The following is an 18,592-nucleotide window of genomic DNA, read 5'->3' on the forward strand; positions in this document are numbered from 1 at the left end:
AAAATGAAAAGATGATTGCAGAAAAGGGCGCCGGCCTCTTTAATGGGATGTTAGCCCATGAGCGGCGCCGATTGCCTTTAACAAGATTGGTGTATTGATTAAAAGGCTGATTTAACAGGCCGCGCCGGCTACCCGGTGGAAAGATGGGGATGATGCGCCAGCTGCTGTCTAAGTTCGCCGGGCGTCCTCCAAGGGCCCCACCATCCATCATCTCAATATGGCGATGGGAGGCAGTTTATGTTGTGTTAATTTCCTCCAATAAATCAGTAATTATTGCAATCCTGTCCCTGCTGTTTATCCTGCAGCTGTTTTTCCATTTGTCGAGAGAGCGGGTGTTCTCTGAGGACCGCACGCGCTTCTACGGTGCCGAAATAGTCTCCGCTCTGGACTACCTGCACTCCGCCAAGATTGTGTACCGGGATCTCAAGGTAAACAAAAAAAGCGGGAAAGTAATCAGATATTTGGGAAGTTGTTGTTTCCCTCACCTAATGTGGCCCATTATCCTGTGCGAGTGGCACGGGATGTGGGGAATGTATTAAAAGCTCCAGAGTTTTCAGTTTTGGGAGAGAGGGGCTTTTTGAAAAACATCAAAATTCTCTCGGGCGTGTGAAAGATGACACAGCGTTTTGCTTACAGCCTTGGCCCAAGCCTGTCTGAAAGGAGCCAAGAAACATGAAAAAAGAAGCATTTGCCATTAAAATTAAAAGGTTGAACGGCTTGACGAGCTTGAGGTTTCTTTCCCTTCATCTGCTAGGAACTGTGGACAAGAAGGAGACTCGTTTACTTTCCTCCTTGTTATTAACGTGACTCTGGTCAGACTATTCAACTTCCCTCACAATGTGAAGTGTCTCCACAACACATTTTCCTGGCTGAGACATGAGTAGAGGCAAAGGCAGACAGTACATTTTCTTGTGTACTTGAAATGATCAAATAAACTTGGGGGACATGGAGAGGAATCACAGACTGCCTTCTCTTGTGCAGCTCAGCAATACAGTATGTGTTGTCAGAGTCGTTGAGTTTGCAGTACATCCCTGGGCTTTTATAAGCCTGTTTTTCTAACTGTGTTGCACTGCAGTGCTTGTCTGTCCTTGTGGCATTGTTCTGCCCACACACTGGCTTGGCCTTCAGTGCTTTCAAAGTTGTTTCCTGTTCCCCTACAGCTGGAGAACCTAATGCTAGACAAAGACGGACACGTCAAAATCACAGACTTCGGGCTCTGCAAGGAAGGAATCACAGATGCTGCTACAATGAAGACTTTCTGTGGAACGCCGGAGTACCTAGCTCCAGAGGTACAGTACTGTCCCTTCTAAACCCACATTACCCGTCTGCTATATTCACCCCTTCAAACCCCTGACATACAGTACAAAACTCACCCGAGCATTACAACTCAATTGTATTAGGTCTACATCATTATTATAGTTGTGTACCCCAGTTCACTTTGATTTAGAACTAAACATCATAAACCCACTACAATAACCAGTCTATTGAGATACTGTAGCCTATTTATGGCCAAGACTTTAAGATTCATCTGCCAAATAATGCTTGCAGCTATGGCAGCAGGTTTACATCATCCTCATGGCAGAGTCCCATAGCTAATGACGCCATTGGGACTCACACTGCCTCTCACAGTGAGCATAATGTAAACACCCTCACATGCTCTATAGGAAACACTGTCCCTGGTGCCAGGCTAACAAACAAGTGGATGTGTGAAGTTGTAAGATTGAAATTGAGGAATCTAGTTATATCAAACACCGTTCTGCTGTGATTTCTCATTGGCCGATTTGTTTTATCTTCTCTCTTTATTTAAAGCTAGAATGTTTAGTTGCTACATCCATTTTTTGGACTTATAAATGAATGATATATGTTCATTGATTGTTGAAGACTATAACTTATAAATGCCTCATGAGCTTAGTTCAACTGTCGCACCCCATCAGAACCCAAAATATAAGCTTGTTTTACTCCCATGTTTGTAAACAATGTAAATGTAAACAAACACTGTATATCCTCATAACCTAGTTAAAACTATCATTTTGATATCAAGGAGGGTACTTGCATCCATAGCTCTGTGTATGAATTTTAGAATGGTTACATCTTTCCAGGCGCATCTCTCAGCTTTTCACCAAAACGGAGGCGGGATACTGCAGATTCTAGCTTTAAGTAGTCACTGTAATGTTCAATAACGAACTGCTATATTCTAGTCATTAACAACAGTAAAGTAGATGTACAATATTTTACAACTCAATAACAAGTATTTGGCGTCCTTTCTGAATGACAAAAAAACATTTAAAAACGTACCACATTGCAAACCCGTTTTTTCCCCCTTTAACCAATGCTTAAACATGACCAACGTTATGGTCTCAGGTTTTTACTACAATGCATATTTATGAAGTGCAGAGGAGTGAGGACTGTGGGTCGAGTGGGGGAAGAAAGGCAGGGGATAGAGGGGGGCATAGATCCCACTTAAAAAAGTATGGAGGACAATTTGGCGCTGGATTTTGTTTTGCTAAGGCCCTCCGCTGTGCCAGGAGATGATTTGAGTGTTGGTTATTTTTCACAAGAGTATGTGATTGCACAAAAAAGTACATGCTAAATAGAGGCAGATGGTGGCAGATGGGGGAGGTTGGAAGAAGGTGGCTGGGAAACCTGGAAATCTATACCGCCGCACTGGTGTAAAAATAACAGAACACACTCCGCGCCAAGTTCCAGAGATGCAAAGTAGCTGGGATTTAAAAGAGGGAAGTTAAAATATTCCAATGCTTTAGGTTTATAAAAATGAAATGTAGATATATTTTACACATAAACAAAAAGAAACACTATTTGATTTGCCTTGTTTAAAAAGGGCAAATGTGAATACCAAAAATATTTTCTTCTTAATAATATATTTTGTATATATACTCTCCTAGTTTTGGTTACTTTAGCCTTATTGAAATAACTCAGTGACATCTTTTCTCATTTTGATATGCATGTATTTTTTACAAAGTAAAAAATGTGCAGGTTAAAACATTTTGGGAAGATATAACCTAATGATTGGATAACGGTAGTAAAAATATATTAAATTGTTTATACTGTAGTGTTTCAATGCACATTTATGCGCCATGTGTATATGTACATTTAGTCTATTATGTTTCTTTATGTGTGTGTGTACACAAGCTAGGGCAGGCTGGGCGGGCGGAGCTGTGTGTTTGTTCCCTGTGCCCCGCTGGGTAACTGGGCTGGTGGAGCCAAAGGCTCTCTCTCTCTGTCCCTGCCCAGCCAAGCCTGCCAAGGGCCCCAGTCAGTCCTGGGAGCAGCAGCCCCGCCACATGGCTGTCCGAACGGGGCCTGTTCCTCCCCTCCAGGCTTGCCTCTCTGCCTGTGGCTCTGGAACAGGGGGGACCCCAACTGGCTCTGTGTGCATTAATCGCATCCCTGCCTGCACCCGAGCTGCTCCTGCTACAGTCCCAGGACAAACTCCCAGTCCCAGCTCTCCCTGCACACACACATGCATATGTACACACATATGCATATGTACAGACACACACACACACACACACTCTACAACACACACACACCTCTGGCCCTAGGTGATGAAACAGCATTAAACATGTAAGTATTTTTCCTCCTAACTTTTGGTTTGATGAGGGGAAGGATATTCCATCTGGTGTGCGTGGTAGCATTCCTCCTCAGGTTTTTACTTGGTAATCCAGTGTTATCCCTCCAGCATTATGTTCAAACCCATGAATAGTTCATCTTTGACTGTACCACTGTTTCTCTCAGTGATGCTGATTTCCATCCAGCCGGTTGCCCGTCTTGATAAGCTCAATACGTGTTATTAGCAGCAATTTGCTTCCAGTGTTATTTAGTGTGATAATGCTCAGCTTTTTGGGATTACATGTAGTGTACAAACACAGTAACTTGTTTCAGTCAATTGAAGTTCAGTCTAACTGAATTCTTAGTGATTACAGCCTGTATTCATAAAGTGTCTTGAGTAGGAGTGCTGATCTAGGATCAGGTCCTCCTTGCCTTCTTCAATATAATCTAAATGGCAAAACGTATCCTTGATCAGCACTCCTACTCTGAGATGCTTTATGAATACGGGCCCAGAAATTCTGAATGTTATTTGGAGGTTTTCATGTTGTCTTGGTTGATATTTTTTGGTTAGGACTAGTCTTTAAGACAACAGAGGAGGATCATTGCGTCCACACGTCCAGGTTCTGCTTCCCATTCAGATTAGAGACAAGACATTATTATTCTACAGATTCAGAGCATATGCTTAACTGGCCTCTCTCCAGCGCTGCTTGTCGTTAGGTAGTCATATTAATTAGGCCTTTCCTCAGCGACGGTCTGAAATGGAGCCTGTACTCCCTCCACCTCTCTTCCTCCCTCACTTTTTCAACAAGGTGAACGGCAGCACACCTGAGACGATGTAAGAGAAGGGGAAGGAGAAGAGCAGGTTGATTGTGTATTAGGACAGCAGCCCAGATAGAAGGCTTTGATTCAGCCGTGGCTCCTCTGGCTCCATGCTTCCCGTAGCCAGGTATCCACCTCTCTCTCTGGTGGGGCTGCCCTTGAACCAGCGGGTCACATCATGATGGCGAGGCCCTCTATGTCCATCCAGGAGCGTTTCCTGTCTGCCCGTGCCAGGTAGGGCCTCCAGCGCCAGCCACTTGGCTTGGCCAACGGGCATCTGTGACACGCAGCAGCAGAGTGACAGCCATCGCAGTCTGTGTAGTGATGCCACTGCATGATGCTGTTGGGTTCTCATGTCACAGGAACACCGTACTGTGGAATAGGGCTTTGTGTTAGTCATAGTAAACCAGCTGGACCTGGAAACAGAAACTCGCAAGGGTCAAATGTCCACCAGGTCGTTTGTTAACCAACTTTGCGTCAGAAGTCGGTTGTATGTAAAACGTTTGGCGAAATAACAAAGTTGATGTGCTTGGTGTTTTTGTGTGTTGTTGGCAGGGGTGATTGGACCAGTTTGCAGCAGTTTGTTCCTCTGAACTGAAATGTTGAATAGAGGAGTTAGTGCCTGTCCCATAGAGATACCATACAGTTCACATTAATAAATGTTCTTATTCCATGATCTGTGTGTCTGTCCAGGTGCTGGAGGACAACGACTACGGCCGGGCGGTGGACTGGTGGGGTCTGGGCGTGGTCATGTACGAGATGATGTGTGGTCGGCTGCCCTTCTACAACCAGGACCACGAGAAGCTGTTTGAGCTCATCCTCATGGAGGACATCAAGTTCCCCCGCACGCTGTCGTCAGACGCCAAGTCACTGCTGTCAGGACTACTCATAAAGGACCCCAACAAAAGGTACAGGCCAGCTATACTGTACACACCGTGGCCAGCCATACACACCGTGGCCACCAATACACACCGTGGCCAGCCATACACACCCTGGCCAGCCATACACACCCTGGCCAGCCATACACACCCTGGCCAGCCATACACACCCTGGCCAGCCATACACACCCTGGCCAGCCATACACACCCTGGCCAGCCATACACACCCTGGCCAGCCATACACACCCTGGCCAGCCATACACACCGTGGCCAGCCATACACACCGTGGCCAGCCATACACACCCTGGCCAGCCATACACACCCTGGCCAGCCATACACACCCTGGCCAGCCATACACACCCTGGCCAGCCATACACACCCTGGCCAGCCATACACACCCTGGCCAGCCATACACACCGTGGCCAGCCATACACACCCTGGCCAGCCATACACACCGTGGCCAGCCATACACACCGTGGCCAGCCATACACACCCTGGCCAGCCATACACACCCTGGCCAGCCATACACACCCTGGCCAGCCATACACACCGTGGCCAGCCATACACACCGTGGCCAGCCATACACACCGTGGCCAGCCATACACACCGTGGCCAGCCATACACACCGTGGCCAGCCATACACACCGTGGCCAGCCATACACACCCTGGCCAGCCATACACACCGTGGCCAGCCATACACACCGTGGCCAGCCATACACCACACCCTGGCCAGCCATACACCACACCCTGGCCAGCCATACACCACACCCTGGCCAGCCATACACCATACCCTGGACAGCCATACACCACACCCTGGACAGCCATACACCACACCCTGGACAGCCATACACCACACCCTGGACAGCCATACACCACACCCTGGACAGCCATACACCACACCCTGGACAGCCATACACCACACCCTGGACAGCCATACACCACACCCTGGACAGCCAGACTCCAAGCAGCACTGCTCACCATCCAATAATGCCCCATTGGAAGTGACTCTACACTAGTTCTATTTAAACTAACTATCAGGGTTGAGGTCAATTCAGTTTTACACTCAGTTAACCCCAACCCTGCTAGCTTTAAAAAGCTTCAAGTCAATCATATCTATTCATCAAATTCAAAGTACTGTAACACTAATGTCTTGGCGGCAGACACACCTTTGAATAATTTTTGACGTTCTTTCTTTTCACAGGCTTGGAGGAGGTCCAGATGATGCTAAAGAAATCATGGGACATAGTTTCTTTACTGGAATCGAGTGGCAAGATGTTTATGATAAGAAGGTAATGCCTGTAATACCAGTTCTATAATATGTACACATTCATATTGTAGAATCATGTTGGGAGTCCTACAGGACTCCTGCTCTTTGCCCCTCACCAGTATGCATTCCTGATCATAGTTTTCTAACTCACTGTCTAGATAGAGGAAAGTTATCCTTGCTTTTTCAGTGCTTTACCATCACAGACACAGTGCACACCTAAGATGATGCAACCCTGGTAGCAGAGGGAGGTGAAATGCATTGTGGGAGGTGTAAACTCGTTGCCTCCAGTCCTGCCTGTGTGCTGCAACACCTCTGTGACACAAGTGCTGTGTGTTTCCCTCCCCTCCTACCTAGCTGATACCGCCCTTCAAACCTCAGGTGTCGTCAGAGACAGATACCAGGTATTTTGACGAAGAATTCACGGCACAGACAATTACAATAACTCCCCCTGAAAAATGTGAGTGAAACTTTCTTATTGTTCTTTTTTGCTAATGTTTAAAATGTGAGACACTGTCACTTGACACTTTACTCAGGCTATGTTAGATGTGCAAATGTCGTTCCATATGTTAGACGATCATGTCTTATTTTGGGGCTAGATTGTATCAGATCCACGCTAGCCAACAGCCGCATAGCAGTTGTGTTAGCAGTGTTGGAGGTGGAACTGCTGCGTTAGGGCTGTCAAATTCACAAGCGGCTCCTGGAATTCGACCTAAAATTAAACTTCAATCAGTATAGATGAAGGGGAGGAGAGAGGTCAAATAAGGATTTTTGGCCTTGAAACAATTGAGACATAGATTGGCACACATACACAATCAGAGGGTGAATGGACAAGACAAAAGATTTATAGTGCATTCGGAAAGTATTCAGATCCCTTGTCTTTTTCCACATTTTGTTACATTACAGCCTTATTCTAAAATTGATCAAATAAAATCAATCTACACACAATACCCCATAATGACCAAGCAAAAACGTATTTTTACAAATGTTTACAAATGTAAACATACAGTTGAAGTCGGAAGTTTACATACACTTATGTTGTCATTAAAACTAGTTTTTCAACCACTCCACACATTTCTTGTTAACAAACTATAGTTTTGGCAAGTCGGTTAGGACATCTACTTTGTGCATGACACAAGTAGTTTTTCCAACAATTGTTTACAGACAGATTATTTCACTTATAATTCACTGTATCACAATTCTAGTGGGTCAGAAGTTCACATACACTAAGTTGACTGTGCTTTAAAACAGCTTGGAAAATTCCAGAAAATTATGTCATGGCTTTAGAAGCTTCTGATAGGCGAATTGACATAATTTGAGTCAATTGGAGGTATTTCAAGGTCTACCTTCAAACTCAGTGCCGCTTTGCTTGACATAATGGAAAAATCTAAAGAAATCAGCCAAGAACTCAGAAAAAAAAATGGTAGACCTCCACAAGTCTGGTTCATCCTTGGGAGCAATTTCCAAATGCCTGAAGGTTTTTTATTTCACCTTTATTTAACCAGGTAGGCTAGTTGAGAACAAGTTCTCATTTACAACTGCGACCTGGCCAAGATAAAGGAAAGCAGTGCGACACAAACAACAACACAGAGTTACACATGGAATAAACAAACATACAGTCAATAATACAATATAAAAAGTCTATACACAGTGTGTGCAAATGAGGTAGTATAAGGGAGGTAAGGCAATAAATAGGCCATAGTGGCAAAATAATTACAATATAGCAATTAAACACTGGAGTGATAGATGTGCAGAAGATGAATGTGCAAGTAGAGGTACTGGGGTGCAAAGGAGCAAAACAATAACAGTATGGTGATGAGGTAGTTGGATGGGCTATTTACAGATGGGCTACGTACGGGTGCAGTGATCTGTGAGCTGCTCTGACAGCTGGTGCTTAAAGTTAATGAGGGAGATATGACTCTCCAGCTTCAGTGATTTTTGCAGGTACTTTGTAGGTACCACGTTCATCTGTACAAACAATAGTGCGCAAGTATAAACACCATGGGACCACAGACCTGTCATACCGCTCAGGAAGGAGACGTGTTCTGTCTCCTAGAGATGAATGTACTTTGGTGCAAATACCAGAACAATAGCAAAGGACCTTGTGAAGATGCTGGAGGAAACAGGAAAAAAAGTATCTATATCCACAGTAAAACAAATCCTATATCGACATAACCTGAAAGGCTGCTCAGCAAGGAAGAAGCCACTGCTCCAAAACTGCCATAAAAAAGCCAGACTACGGTTTGCAACTGCACATGGGGACAAAGATTGTACTTTTTGGAGAAATACCCTCTGGTCTGATGAAACGAAAATAGAACTGTTTGGCCATAATGACCATCGTTATGTTTGGAGGAAAAAGGGGGAAGCTTGCAAGCCGAAGAACACCATCCCAACCGTGAAGCACGGGGGCAGCATCATGTTGTGGGGGTGCTTTGCTGCAGAAGGGACTGGTGCACTTCACAAAATAGATGGAATCATGAGGACGGAAAATTATGTGGATATATTGAAGCAACATCAAGACATCAGTCAGGAAGTTAAAGCTTGGTCGCAAATGGATCTTCCAAATGGACAATGACCAAGCATACTTCCAAAGTTGTGGCAAAATGGCTTAAGGCCATCACAAAGCCCTGACCTCAATCCCATAGAACATTTGTGGGCAGAACTGAAAAAGCGTGTGCGAGCAAGGAGGCCTACAAACCTGACTCAGTTACACCAGCTCTGTCAGGAGGAATGGGCCAAAATTCACCCAACTTATTGTGGGAAGCTTGTGGAAGCCTACCTGAAATGTTTGATCCAAGTTAAACAATTTAAAGGCAATGCTACCAAATACTAATTGAGTGAATGTAAACTTCTGACCCACTGGGAATGTGATGAAAGAAATAAAAGCTGAAATAAATCATTCTCTCTACTATTATTCTGACATTTCACATTTGTAAAATAAAGTGGTGATCCTAACTGACCTGAGACAGGGAATTTTTACAAGGATTAAATGTCAGGAATTATGAAAAACTGAGTTTAAATGTATTTGGCTAAGGTGTATGTAAACTTTCGACTAAGTATTCAGACCCTTTACTCAGTACTTTGTTGAAGCACCTTTGGCAGCGATTACAGCCTCGAGTCTTCTTGGGTATGACGCTACAAGCTTGGCACAGATTTATTTGGGTAGTTTCTCCCATTCTCCTCTGCAGATCCTATCAAGCTCTGTTAGGTTGGATGGGGAGTGTCGCTGCACGGCTATTTTCAGGTCTCTCCAGAGATGTTCGATCGGCTTCAAGTCCAGGCCACTCAGGGACATACAAAGACTTATCCCAATGCCACTCCTGCGTTGTCTTGGCTGTGTGCTTAGGGTCGTTGCCCTATTGGAAGTTGAACCTTAACGCCAGTCTGAGGTCCTGAGCGTTCTGGAGCAGGTTTTCATCAAGGAGTTTTATGTACTTTGCTCCGTTCATCTTTCCCTTGATCCTGACTGGTCTCCCAGTCCCTGCCACTGAAAAACATCCCCACAGCATGATGCAGCCACCACCATGTTTCACCTTAGGGATGGTGCCAGGTTTCCTCCAGACGTGACGCTTGGCATTCAGGCCAAAGAGTTCATTCTTGGTTTCATCAGACCAGAGAATCTGTCATGTGCCTTTTACTGAGGAGTGGCTTCCGTCTGGCCACTCTACCATAAAGGCCTGATTGGTGGAGTGCTGCAGAGATGGTTGTCCTTCTGGAAGGTTCTCCCATCTCCACAGAGAAACTCTAGAGCTCAGTCAGAGTAACCATCAGATTCTTGGTCACCTCCCTGACCAAGGCCCTTCTGCCCCGATTGCTCAGTTTGGCCGGGCGGCCAACTCTAGGAAAAGTCTTGGTGGTTCCAAACTTATTCCATTTAAGAATTTTGGAGGCCACTGTACCCTTGGGGACCTTCAATGGTGCAGATTTTATTTTTGGTACCCTTCCCCAGATCTGTGCCTTATATAGACTGGTGTTTCTTTCCAAACCATGTCCAATCAATTGAATGTACCACAGGTGGACTCCAATCAAGTTGTAGAAACATCTCAAGGATGATCAATGGAAACAAGATGCACCTGAGCTCAATTGAGGCCCATAGCAAAGAGTCTGAATATTTCTGTGAATAATGTCTCTTTTTTTTGTAGATTGAGGATTATAAAATTTTTATTTTAATTATTCTTTTTATTACCCCTTTTTCTCCCCAATTTTGTGGTATCCAATTGGTAGTTAGTCTTGTCTCATCGCTGCAACTCCCGTACAGACTCGGGAGAGGCGAAGGGCGAGAGCCGTGCGTCCTCCGAAACACAACACAACCAAGCCGCACTGCTTCTTGACACAATGCCACTTAACCCGGAAGCCAGCCGCACCAAAGCGTCGGAGGAAACACCGTACACCTGGCGACCGTGTCAGCGTGCACTGCGCCCGGCCCGCCACAGAGTCGCTAGTGCGCGATGGGACAAGGACATCTCTGCCCGGCCAAACCCTCCCCTAACCCGGACGATGCTGGGCCAATTGTACGCCGCCCCATGGATCTCCTGGTCGAGGCCGGCTGCAACAGAGCCTGGACTCGAACTCAGAATCTCTAGTGGCACAGCTAGTACTGTGATGCAGTGCCTTAGACCACTGTGCCACTCGGGAGGCCTGTAATTTTTTTTCATCCATTTTAGAATAAGGCTGTATCGTAACAAAACATGGAAAAGGGGAAGAGGTCTGAATACTTTCCGAATGCACAGTAAGTGCCTTTGAACGGGGTTTGGTAGTAGGTGCCAGCCGCAACGGTTTGTGTCAAGAACTGCAACACCGCTGGGTTTTTCCACGCTCAACAGTTTCCCGTGTGTATCAAGAATGATCCACCACCCAAAGGACATCCAGCCAACTTGACACAACTGTGGGAAGCATTGGGGTAAACATGACCCAGCATCCTTGTGGAACGCTTTTGACACCTTGTAGAGTCCATCCCCCGATGAATTGAGGCTGTTCTGAGAGCAAAAGGGAGGGGGGGGGCGCAACTCAATATTAGAAAGGGTGTTCCTAATGTTTGGTATACTCAATGAAGGTTGTATTCTCATTGGTCAACGGCTCAACCAAATATTACCCAATAATCCACGTTGAAATGACGCGTTGTGCCCAGTGGGTCATTTACAAATTCGAACACTGAAATATGATGTAATCTACACCTCATTTGGCAGATATAAATCCTCATTATTTTGTTTAATGATTTTCAATTTGAACATCATTATTTCTATATAGCCTACACCTTCTCGTTCTGAACTTCTAACTCGAGTGGAACAGGTGTGGCTTTGTGACAATGATCACAAGAGCAGCTGCTCACCGATTTGACAGCTCCAGCGCAATTACACCTTCGACAGTGCCAAAACATCAGCGATGAGGGTGTCGGCTATCGCCAGTTAACGCTTGATCTAAATGAATCTAGGCCTTAAACATGCTCACTAGAGCATCAGAGAGGCTTAAATAGAATCACTGTAAAAAGGTTGAATTGCATGATTGAAGTGAGTAATGTCCTGTTTGTCCCTCCCAGTTGATGAAGATGGGATGGATTGCATGGACAACGAGCGGAGACCACACTTCCCCCAGTTCTCCTACTCGGCCAGTGGGAGAGAATGAGCGCTGTATCCAGACAGTACTGCACCACCATCAGTACCAATGGAAGGTTACAGTATAAAACCAACCTAGCCTGAGCTAACCCCTCCTCTCTCCATTTGGGTCATTCCATAGTGAGCATGGAGATCCATCACTGTACGTTTTATGTGTCTGTTTTTTTCATGGGGATTTTGCATGTGTGGTCAGACAGAAGTTCAGCCCTGTTGGTAGTTTCCGACAGTTAATGGTGCATTTCTTATGGAATGCTCCTTTTAAAGCCTTGAAACTGACTCAAGATGGCAAATGGGTTTGTTGTGTTGTGTCTTTAGTGCCCTTGGTCATTGACTTCTGAGATCCAGTTCTATCTACTGTAGGAGACTGACATTCCTGCTAGGGAGAGCTGCTGTCTAGCATTCTCATTTCACATAGGACAGTATACTAGAACTCGAGATTCACAGGAGATTCTCCATTGGTTTGCTGTGTCATAATCTGCAACGGTCCTCATTCTTCTCTTGATGACATTTGGGTTTACACATTATCGTTTGGTTAGCTAACATCTGTGTTGTGTGTGTGTATAGAAATACGTTATACTGTAGGATTAGAGATGTTTGCTTTCAGAAGTCAAAAACTGCCAGAAAACGGTTCACTCAGGCTACACAGAGATCAATCTGTCTTCACCTCAGTATACAGGTCACTGGTACTGCTATCTTTACTCTGCAGGTCAAGCTACAAGCGCTAACTATACAAACCACCTCCACCACTTCTCATGGACACTATGACTGTAGTCTCACATATTATACTGTTACGTCATTTTGTTACTTATTTAAGGTGTGCAAAAGTAAAACTCTAGTCTCGTCTGCTATTTGTTGATAAGCTGTGATTTTTACTTTCTCCTCTCGCCTGTGAAATCAGTCATTCGAATAGTGTGAACGCTTTGGGATGTTGCTCTGCCAATGTTATGTATGAATGGGAGTAAATGTTTGTGTACTGTGTATAGAGATTTTAAGAGAGCCTGAAGGCACAGCACTGTTGGCTGTAACCTCCTGTGAATCCGAGCTGTGCGTTAGCTGTCAGGAACAGCAAGGTTCACCTCAACCTGTCTAACAGTGAGGATGAGAGGAAGAGCATTCTAGGTATGTGTGTCAGGGTTATCTGGCTGAAGGTAGATGCTTCCCACAACTGAAATTATGTAAAGCTTTATTTCAGACATATCATCGCTAGAAAATAAAAGCATTCAAAAACTCAAATGTATCAATGTGAATGAGAAATGCAAGATGGTGGCTGTTTACTGTCTAATGCTCCTGTAAGGGGAATGGCTAATGGGGTTTGGGGGTGGGGGGGGGCTAAACCTGTAAGGGTGAAGGAATTAGAATTATCTGACCAGGGTGGGGGACATACTGTATAACTATGATTCAATGGGGACAAGTAAGAGGGAGGTATTGGCACTGTTTGATTTGGACCACAGCAATGGCTTCCTGTTTTATTTATTTGTTCTTCTTTTGTATAACTGTTCTTGTTATATGATTAGGAGTAATGTCCAGTCTTTTGTTCTGGATGAAAAAGGCACCTCGAATAATGGCTTAAGAATGTAGAAGCAAAGCCTTCATGTTGTCGTTTTTGTTCACATTTTTTGGGGGGGTTTGTTTCTTTGTTCTCTTACCAAAATATGACGACAATGAAAAAGACAGAGCAGACAGCATATTAAAGAGTTCTATCAGTACCAAGGTATTATTATTAAATATTTTCCATAAGACTTTTACATTTCACGGGCATCTAACCTGGAATGTCTAAGTGGTATTAAAACCTTTAAGTTCTCTTCTCCACATACAGTATATAAGGGCTGTATAAGCTTCAACTCCCTTTCCAACTGGTATGACGCTCCTGTTGTCTTCTAGCATCTGAGCATTCCTGTAATACATGTAAATACATGAGAATGGCACAGAACAAGCTTCCTCAAACAGTCTAATTTACTACATTTTAGTTGCTTAATAACACACTGCACGTTTAGGCCTTTTTCTTTACCTCTGCTTTTTAGAACAAGAAAAATATGACATTAGAATGAATAACTTAAGCATTTACAAAGGGAATATATTCATTGGCTCTATGGTTTTAAAGTCAAGAGATTGTAAGAATAGGCATAGATGGAGAATAGCTATAAAGCTTACTGAAATAATGAGTATTATAGACTGTGACCAATGTTCCAGGGGTAGATACACTGTAGACTGTTTGGTAATGAGTATTATAGACTGTGACCAATGTTCCAGGGGTAGATACACTGTAGACTGTTTGGTAATGAGTATTATAGACTGTGACCAATGTTCCAGGGGTAGATACACTGTATAATTAACTTTATTTTGTGGCTGACTACTTTGGGATCTTGTAACAGCCTTCAATGCTACATAGAATGTAGTTTCCTTAACATTGTGTTGTATTACCATTTTACCATAGCTAATAGTCAATGACCAATCATTTTTTGGGGTCATCATTTGATTGAAGTGTACCACAGTCAGCATAGGAATCTTCAAGTGATAGTCAAGTCAACCACCTACTCTATGCTGACTGGCATCATTTGATTTATTCTAAAAGTGTACAACATTCAGTAACTTTAGCTCTGTGGGTGAAGAGCCATAGTATTCAATGGTACATAAACACACCATTCTGTATAACTATGTCTTTTTTTTGCTATTTTAAAGCTAGTTTCCTTCAATTCTACACATTCTGCCATGTCTTATGTGTGTTCATGTCATATCTGAGTGACTCAAAACATTACAACATAATTCATGGGCTAAAAAAGCATTAGCTGACCTGGGCTAGTTGATCTGGACATTTCTGACAAGTTAAATAGGTCTCTAAGGTCTACAATGACAAGAGGAAAACTACTGATGCACTACCCAATTTTTAAATGGCACCTTGTGCATTCTACTATTACAACTTTCAAAAGTTGAAAGCCCGACTAAGTTCCTAGGGGAACCACTAAGGCACAAGTCCACTAGTCATAAGTTAGCCTTGCTTAGCATCAATGTGACCTACTATTATCCATTGAAAGGACAGAGTTTACACATTCCTGATTTCCAGGTTACATTCAAGTTCCATTTCAGATGTGATATAATTTAGGTTCAGTATATTCCACCAGTGGTTTGCAAAGCAAGGAGAACGTAGCCTATCATGCTAATGTCAGAGCAGAAGACAAACCATTTGTAGCGAGAGATATCCTGTCTGTGAAGGTATGAAAAGAGTTAGAGTGAATGTAGTGACGTGGACCAAAAAGACCAAAGCAGATGTAGTGACATTTCTCAGATTATTACACATTCCCAAAGGATGAATGATTGGTCTTATATTCGTTGTAGTTGATGGGGTCCAATAAGAGAGAAAAGAGGAAGTTGAGCAAGAGAGAGTCTATTGAACAGGTATGAGGGCCATAACTTCAAAAAGTGTGACATGATTGGTCCATATTTAAGCCACTAGAGAAAGTCCATTTTTTTGTTGTTGTAGCATGGAACAGGTGTGGTTTTGAGATTATATTGCAAAATGAGCAATGGTGAATCTTGTTCAGTTGTGATACAAGTAGGAAGTTAACTCTTCTCATAAGAGAAGACCGTGAAATATGGGAAAGACATTATTTGTCTTAGCAGTTAATTGTTCATGATTGAATGTCAGTGTTGTTTTATTAATATGGCCAATAATGTATCGTAGAAGAATGTGGAGAGAAACTGAACAATGTGCTGTGATCACTAACCCCTAGGCTTTCAATTGTGTGGTCGTCTGTTATGGTTGAGTTTTCCTCTTTTGTCTTCCAAGATGCATTCCTTTTTTGTTTTTGCTGGTATGTGTTTTGACAAAAAAAGAATCATTTCACCATGTATGATTAATAGAGGCTTTTATGGCTTACAGTGTGATTTTGAATCATTTTTATTTCAACATTTTTTTTTTATCAATGGACAACTTGAATTTGTTTTGTTTATTTTTGAATTGAATATGGTTGAGTATAATGTTTTGGGGTATTTAGCAGTCCTGGTCTTTAGTACTGCAGCTGATTATGGACGAGGGGGAAGGAAGGGAGCGTTACAGTACTGTCTCTTTCGCCTTTTCGGCATTACTATTCTTTTTTCTGTGAAATTCTGTTTCCTCCACCATTTGTTAAAGTCACACAAAGAAATAAAATATTGCATAATTATGTCAGATGCTTGATTATGTTCCTGGGGGAGAAGATCCGCGTTAAAGCTTGATTTTCCCGCATTGCGGAAACTGCATTCATGGTAAATGCTGCATATGTTGGCCCAAATCGGAAATTGTCTTTACATTTTAACGCAGCTCTTCCACGATACGGATTGAATCCAACCCTTAGTCCCCCTTAACAGAGACTCTCATTCCAAATTGTAAAAAAAAAATGCAAACTGAGAAATCGTGATCAGTGGTGAAAATATCGTTAGTCGTCGCCTCCCACGGTATGTTGACAGACGCTACGATACCATCCTATGTTATGTGCCTCTGACAACGAGAGATTACTGTGGCACTGCTTCAGACACAGAAGACTTCACATTTCGCTTGGCTGAACTGTGACTATTGCTGGCTTCACGTGCTTGTGGGAAATAGGAAACTGGGATGTCAAACATGACTGTGTTCAAGAGAAGTGCTTTTGAAGTCGGAACAATTCTTCAACCAATAAGCTTTTAGCTAGCTTGATAAGCTTGCTAACATTGCTAATAATAAAGTTTGCTAGCTTGCTTTATATTGACAATATGGTCAGACTTGCTACATTATTCACATTGATAAGGTTATTGTAAAAAACATATGTTGTCATCTTTTGGTTGAAAAGGTAAAAGGTCAGTGGTAAGACGTGGCAACTCGGGGAACAACCTTTTCTCTGAGTTTGCCACTTGTAATTCCGACTTGGAGGGTCATTCAAGTGAATTTTCCCACTGGGAATTAGGAGCTTCCTATAACTCCGATAGCACGTGAACACGGCAATACTTCCATTTCATCCATATGAATATGCACTTGTAAAAAAGGAATAGACTGTTTTTATAAGGACATATTTGAGAACAGGGAATTTCAAGGGGGAAGCGAATGTGGGCAAGGGCAATTGGCCAAAACGATAATACGCTTTGTGTTATTACATTTAAAAAACTGCTTTCATGTAAATGGCTCCTTTTATGATTTCAGAGAACTGAAAATTGCCCTTACATTTTTTTTTTACTTTTAAAGAAAAATAAGAGAATTACTTGAAAGCACAGTCCCTCATGCAGTCCATGCTTAAATTAGTTTATTGTTAAAATATTGTCATAATGAAGTGTGATAATAACAAGGCCAGGAGAGGCTGCCGGGAGACAACTTCAGCTGAGTGACACTGACGAGGTCTTACCTTTCTACTGGACATGTCTTACCTGTTATTCTAAGAGAGCTCAGTTCCACAGGAAGGTTGGACGTCGGCAGTTTCACTCAGTCTCAACGATTCAATTTAGAACTCGCAGATAAAAAACTAAATGTAGCTATATGTGAGGAGGATGCGTAGAACATCCACCTAGAAATCCCAGATGTTTGTTTCTGTGGGTCATTAACATAGAGTGATGTTCAGTTCCACTGGGTGAAGCATTCTAGTGCCGTTGGCCATCTCCAGGGTCAAAGGTCTGGGGTGAGCTGTGTGATCGCCTCCACTCCGACCAACGACAATGTGGGTTCTATTCTTACTAACTGCAGGGTCTATATATAAATCTATTTTACACCTCAGTGTACACACTTTGCTGCTACTGTTTGTAATGTCTACAACAGATTTTCTTGTCATCTTGCTCCTGGTAGTGTTATGAACGAGCATGAATTGTAAAGTATTTATTTAAAAACAAATCGCTGTCAGATGAAAACCTCATCTCCAAAACTGAAAACTTTTAGGAAATTGAAAAAAACTGCCATATTTTCCCATTAACGAACATACAATTATGAACTTTCAGAAGCTATTTTAAATACATTTTATTGGTCCTAGAGTCAATGTTCAGAGTACATTGAGTGGACTTACTGCTTTCAATACATGTAAAAAAAAAATAAGGCAAAAAGTGGAGTTACGAGGTTTTCATCCAACAGCGACATAATAATAACTTGTAATTAATTTGATGTCCATGTAGCTTCAGAGTTTGACATTTTCTTGATCTTGCTAGCTCTTTCATTAGATCCACGTTAAGAGATAGTCGTGTGGTTAAGGATTTTAAGCAGAAGGGATGAAGTATCAGAACAGAGAACCGTTCTAGTACTCCCTGTCATTAAAGAATACAAAACCTTTTCTTTCCCCTTGTGAATAGGACCCATAAGGATGTGAAAATTATATGATCTGCAAGAAAGTGTTTTTGTACACTGTACGTCCTTAGTATTTTTACACGTAAATGTATATGATAGGGATACACATTATTTTCCTTCTTACAGACCGCTTAAATAAAGCACCTTGTCAATCTGCTATCTTTGTCACTTACTTCTG

General features: G+C 42.9%; 1 protein-coding gene across 2 annotated transcripts in view; it reads left to right on the forward strand.

Annotated features, from left to right (window-relative positions):
- The window catches only part of akt3a (AKT serine/threonine kinase 3a), a 150,406-nt gene extending 131,835 nt beyond the window's left edge, over positions 1-18,571 (forward strand). For both annotated transcript variants that reach the window (XM_014179955.3, XM_014179954.3), the window contains exons 9-14: positions 306-428; positions 1,161-1,289; positions 5,083-5,297; positions 6,469-6,556; positions 6,889-6,991; positions 12,068-18,571. In XM_014179955.3, the coding sequence (XP_014035430.1) occupies positions 306-428; positions 1,161-1,289; positions 5,083-5,297; positions 6,469-6,556; positions 6,889-6,991; positions 12,068-12,153 (744 nt within the window). In that variant the 3' untranslated portion in view covers positions 12,154-18,571. The remainder of the gene's footprint in view (positions 1-305; positions 429-1,160; positions 1,290-5,082; positions 5,298-6,468; positions 6,557-6,888; positions 6,992-12,067) is intronic.
- Positions 18,572-18,592: the final 21 nt, after the last annotated feature.

This window comes from Salmo salar, chromosome 28 (genome assembly GCF_965601325.2).
Source record: "Salmo salar chromosome 28, fSalSal1, whole genome shotgun sequence".
Classification (NCBI taxonomy): Eukaryota; Metazoa; Chordata; class Actinopteri; order Salmoniformes; family Salmonidae; genus Salmo; species Salmo salar.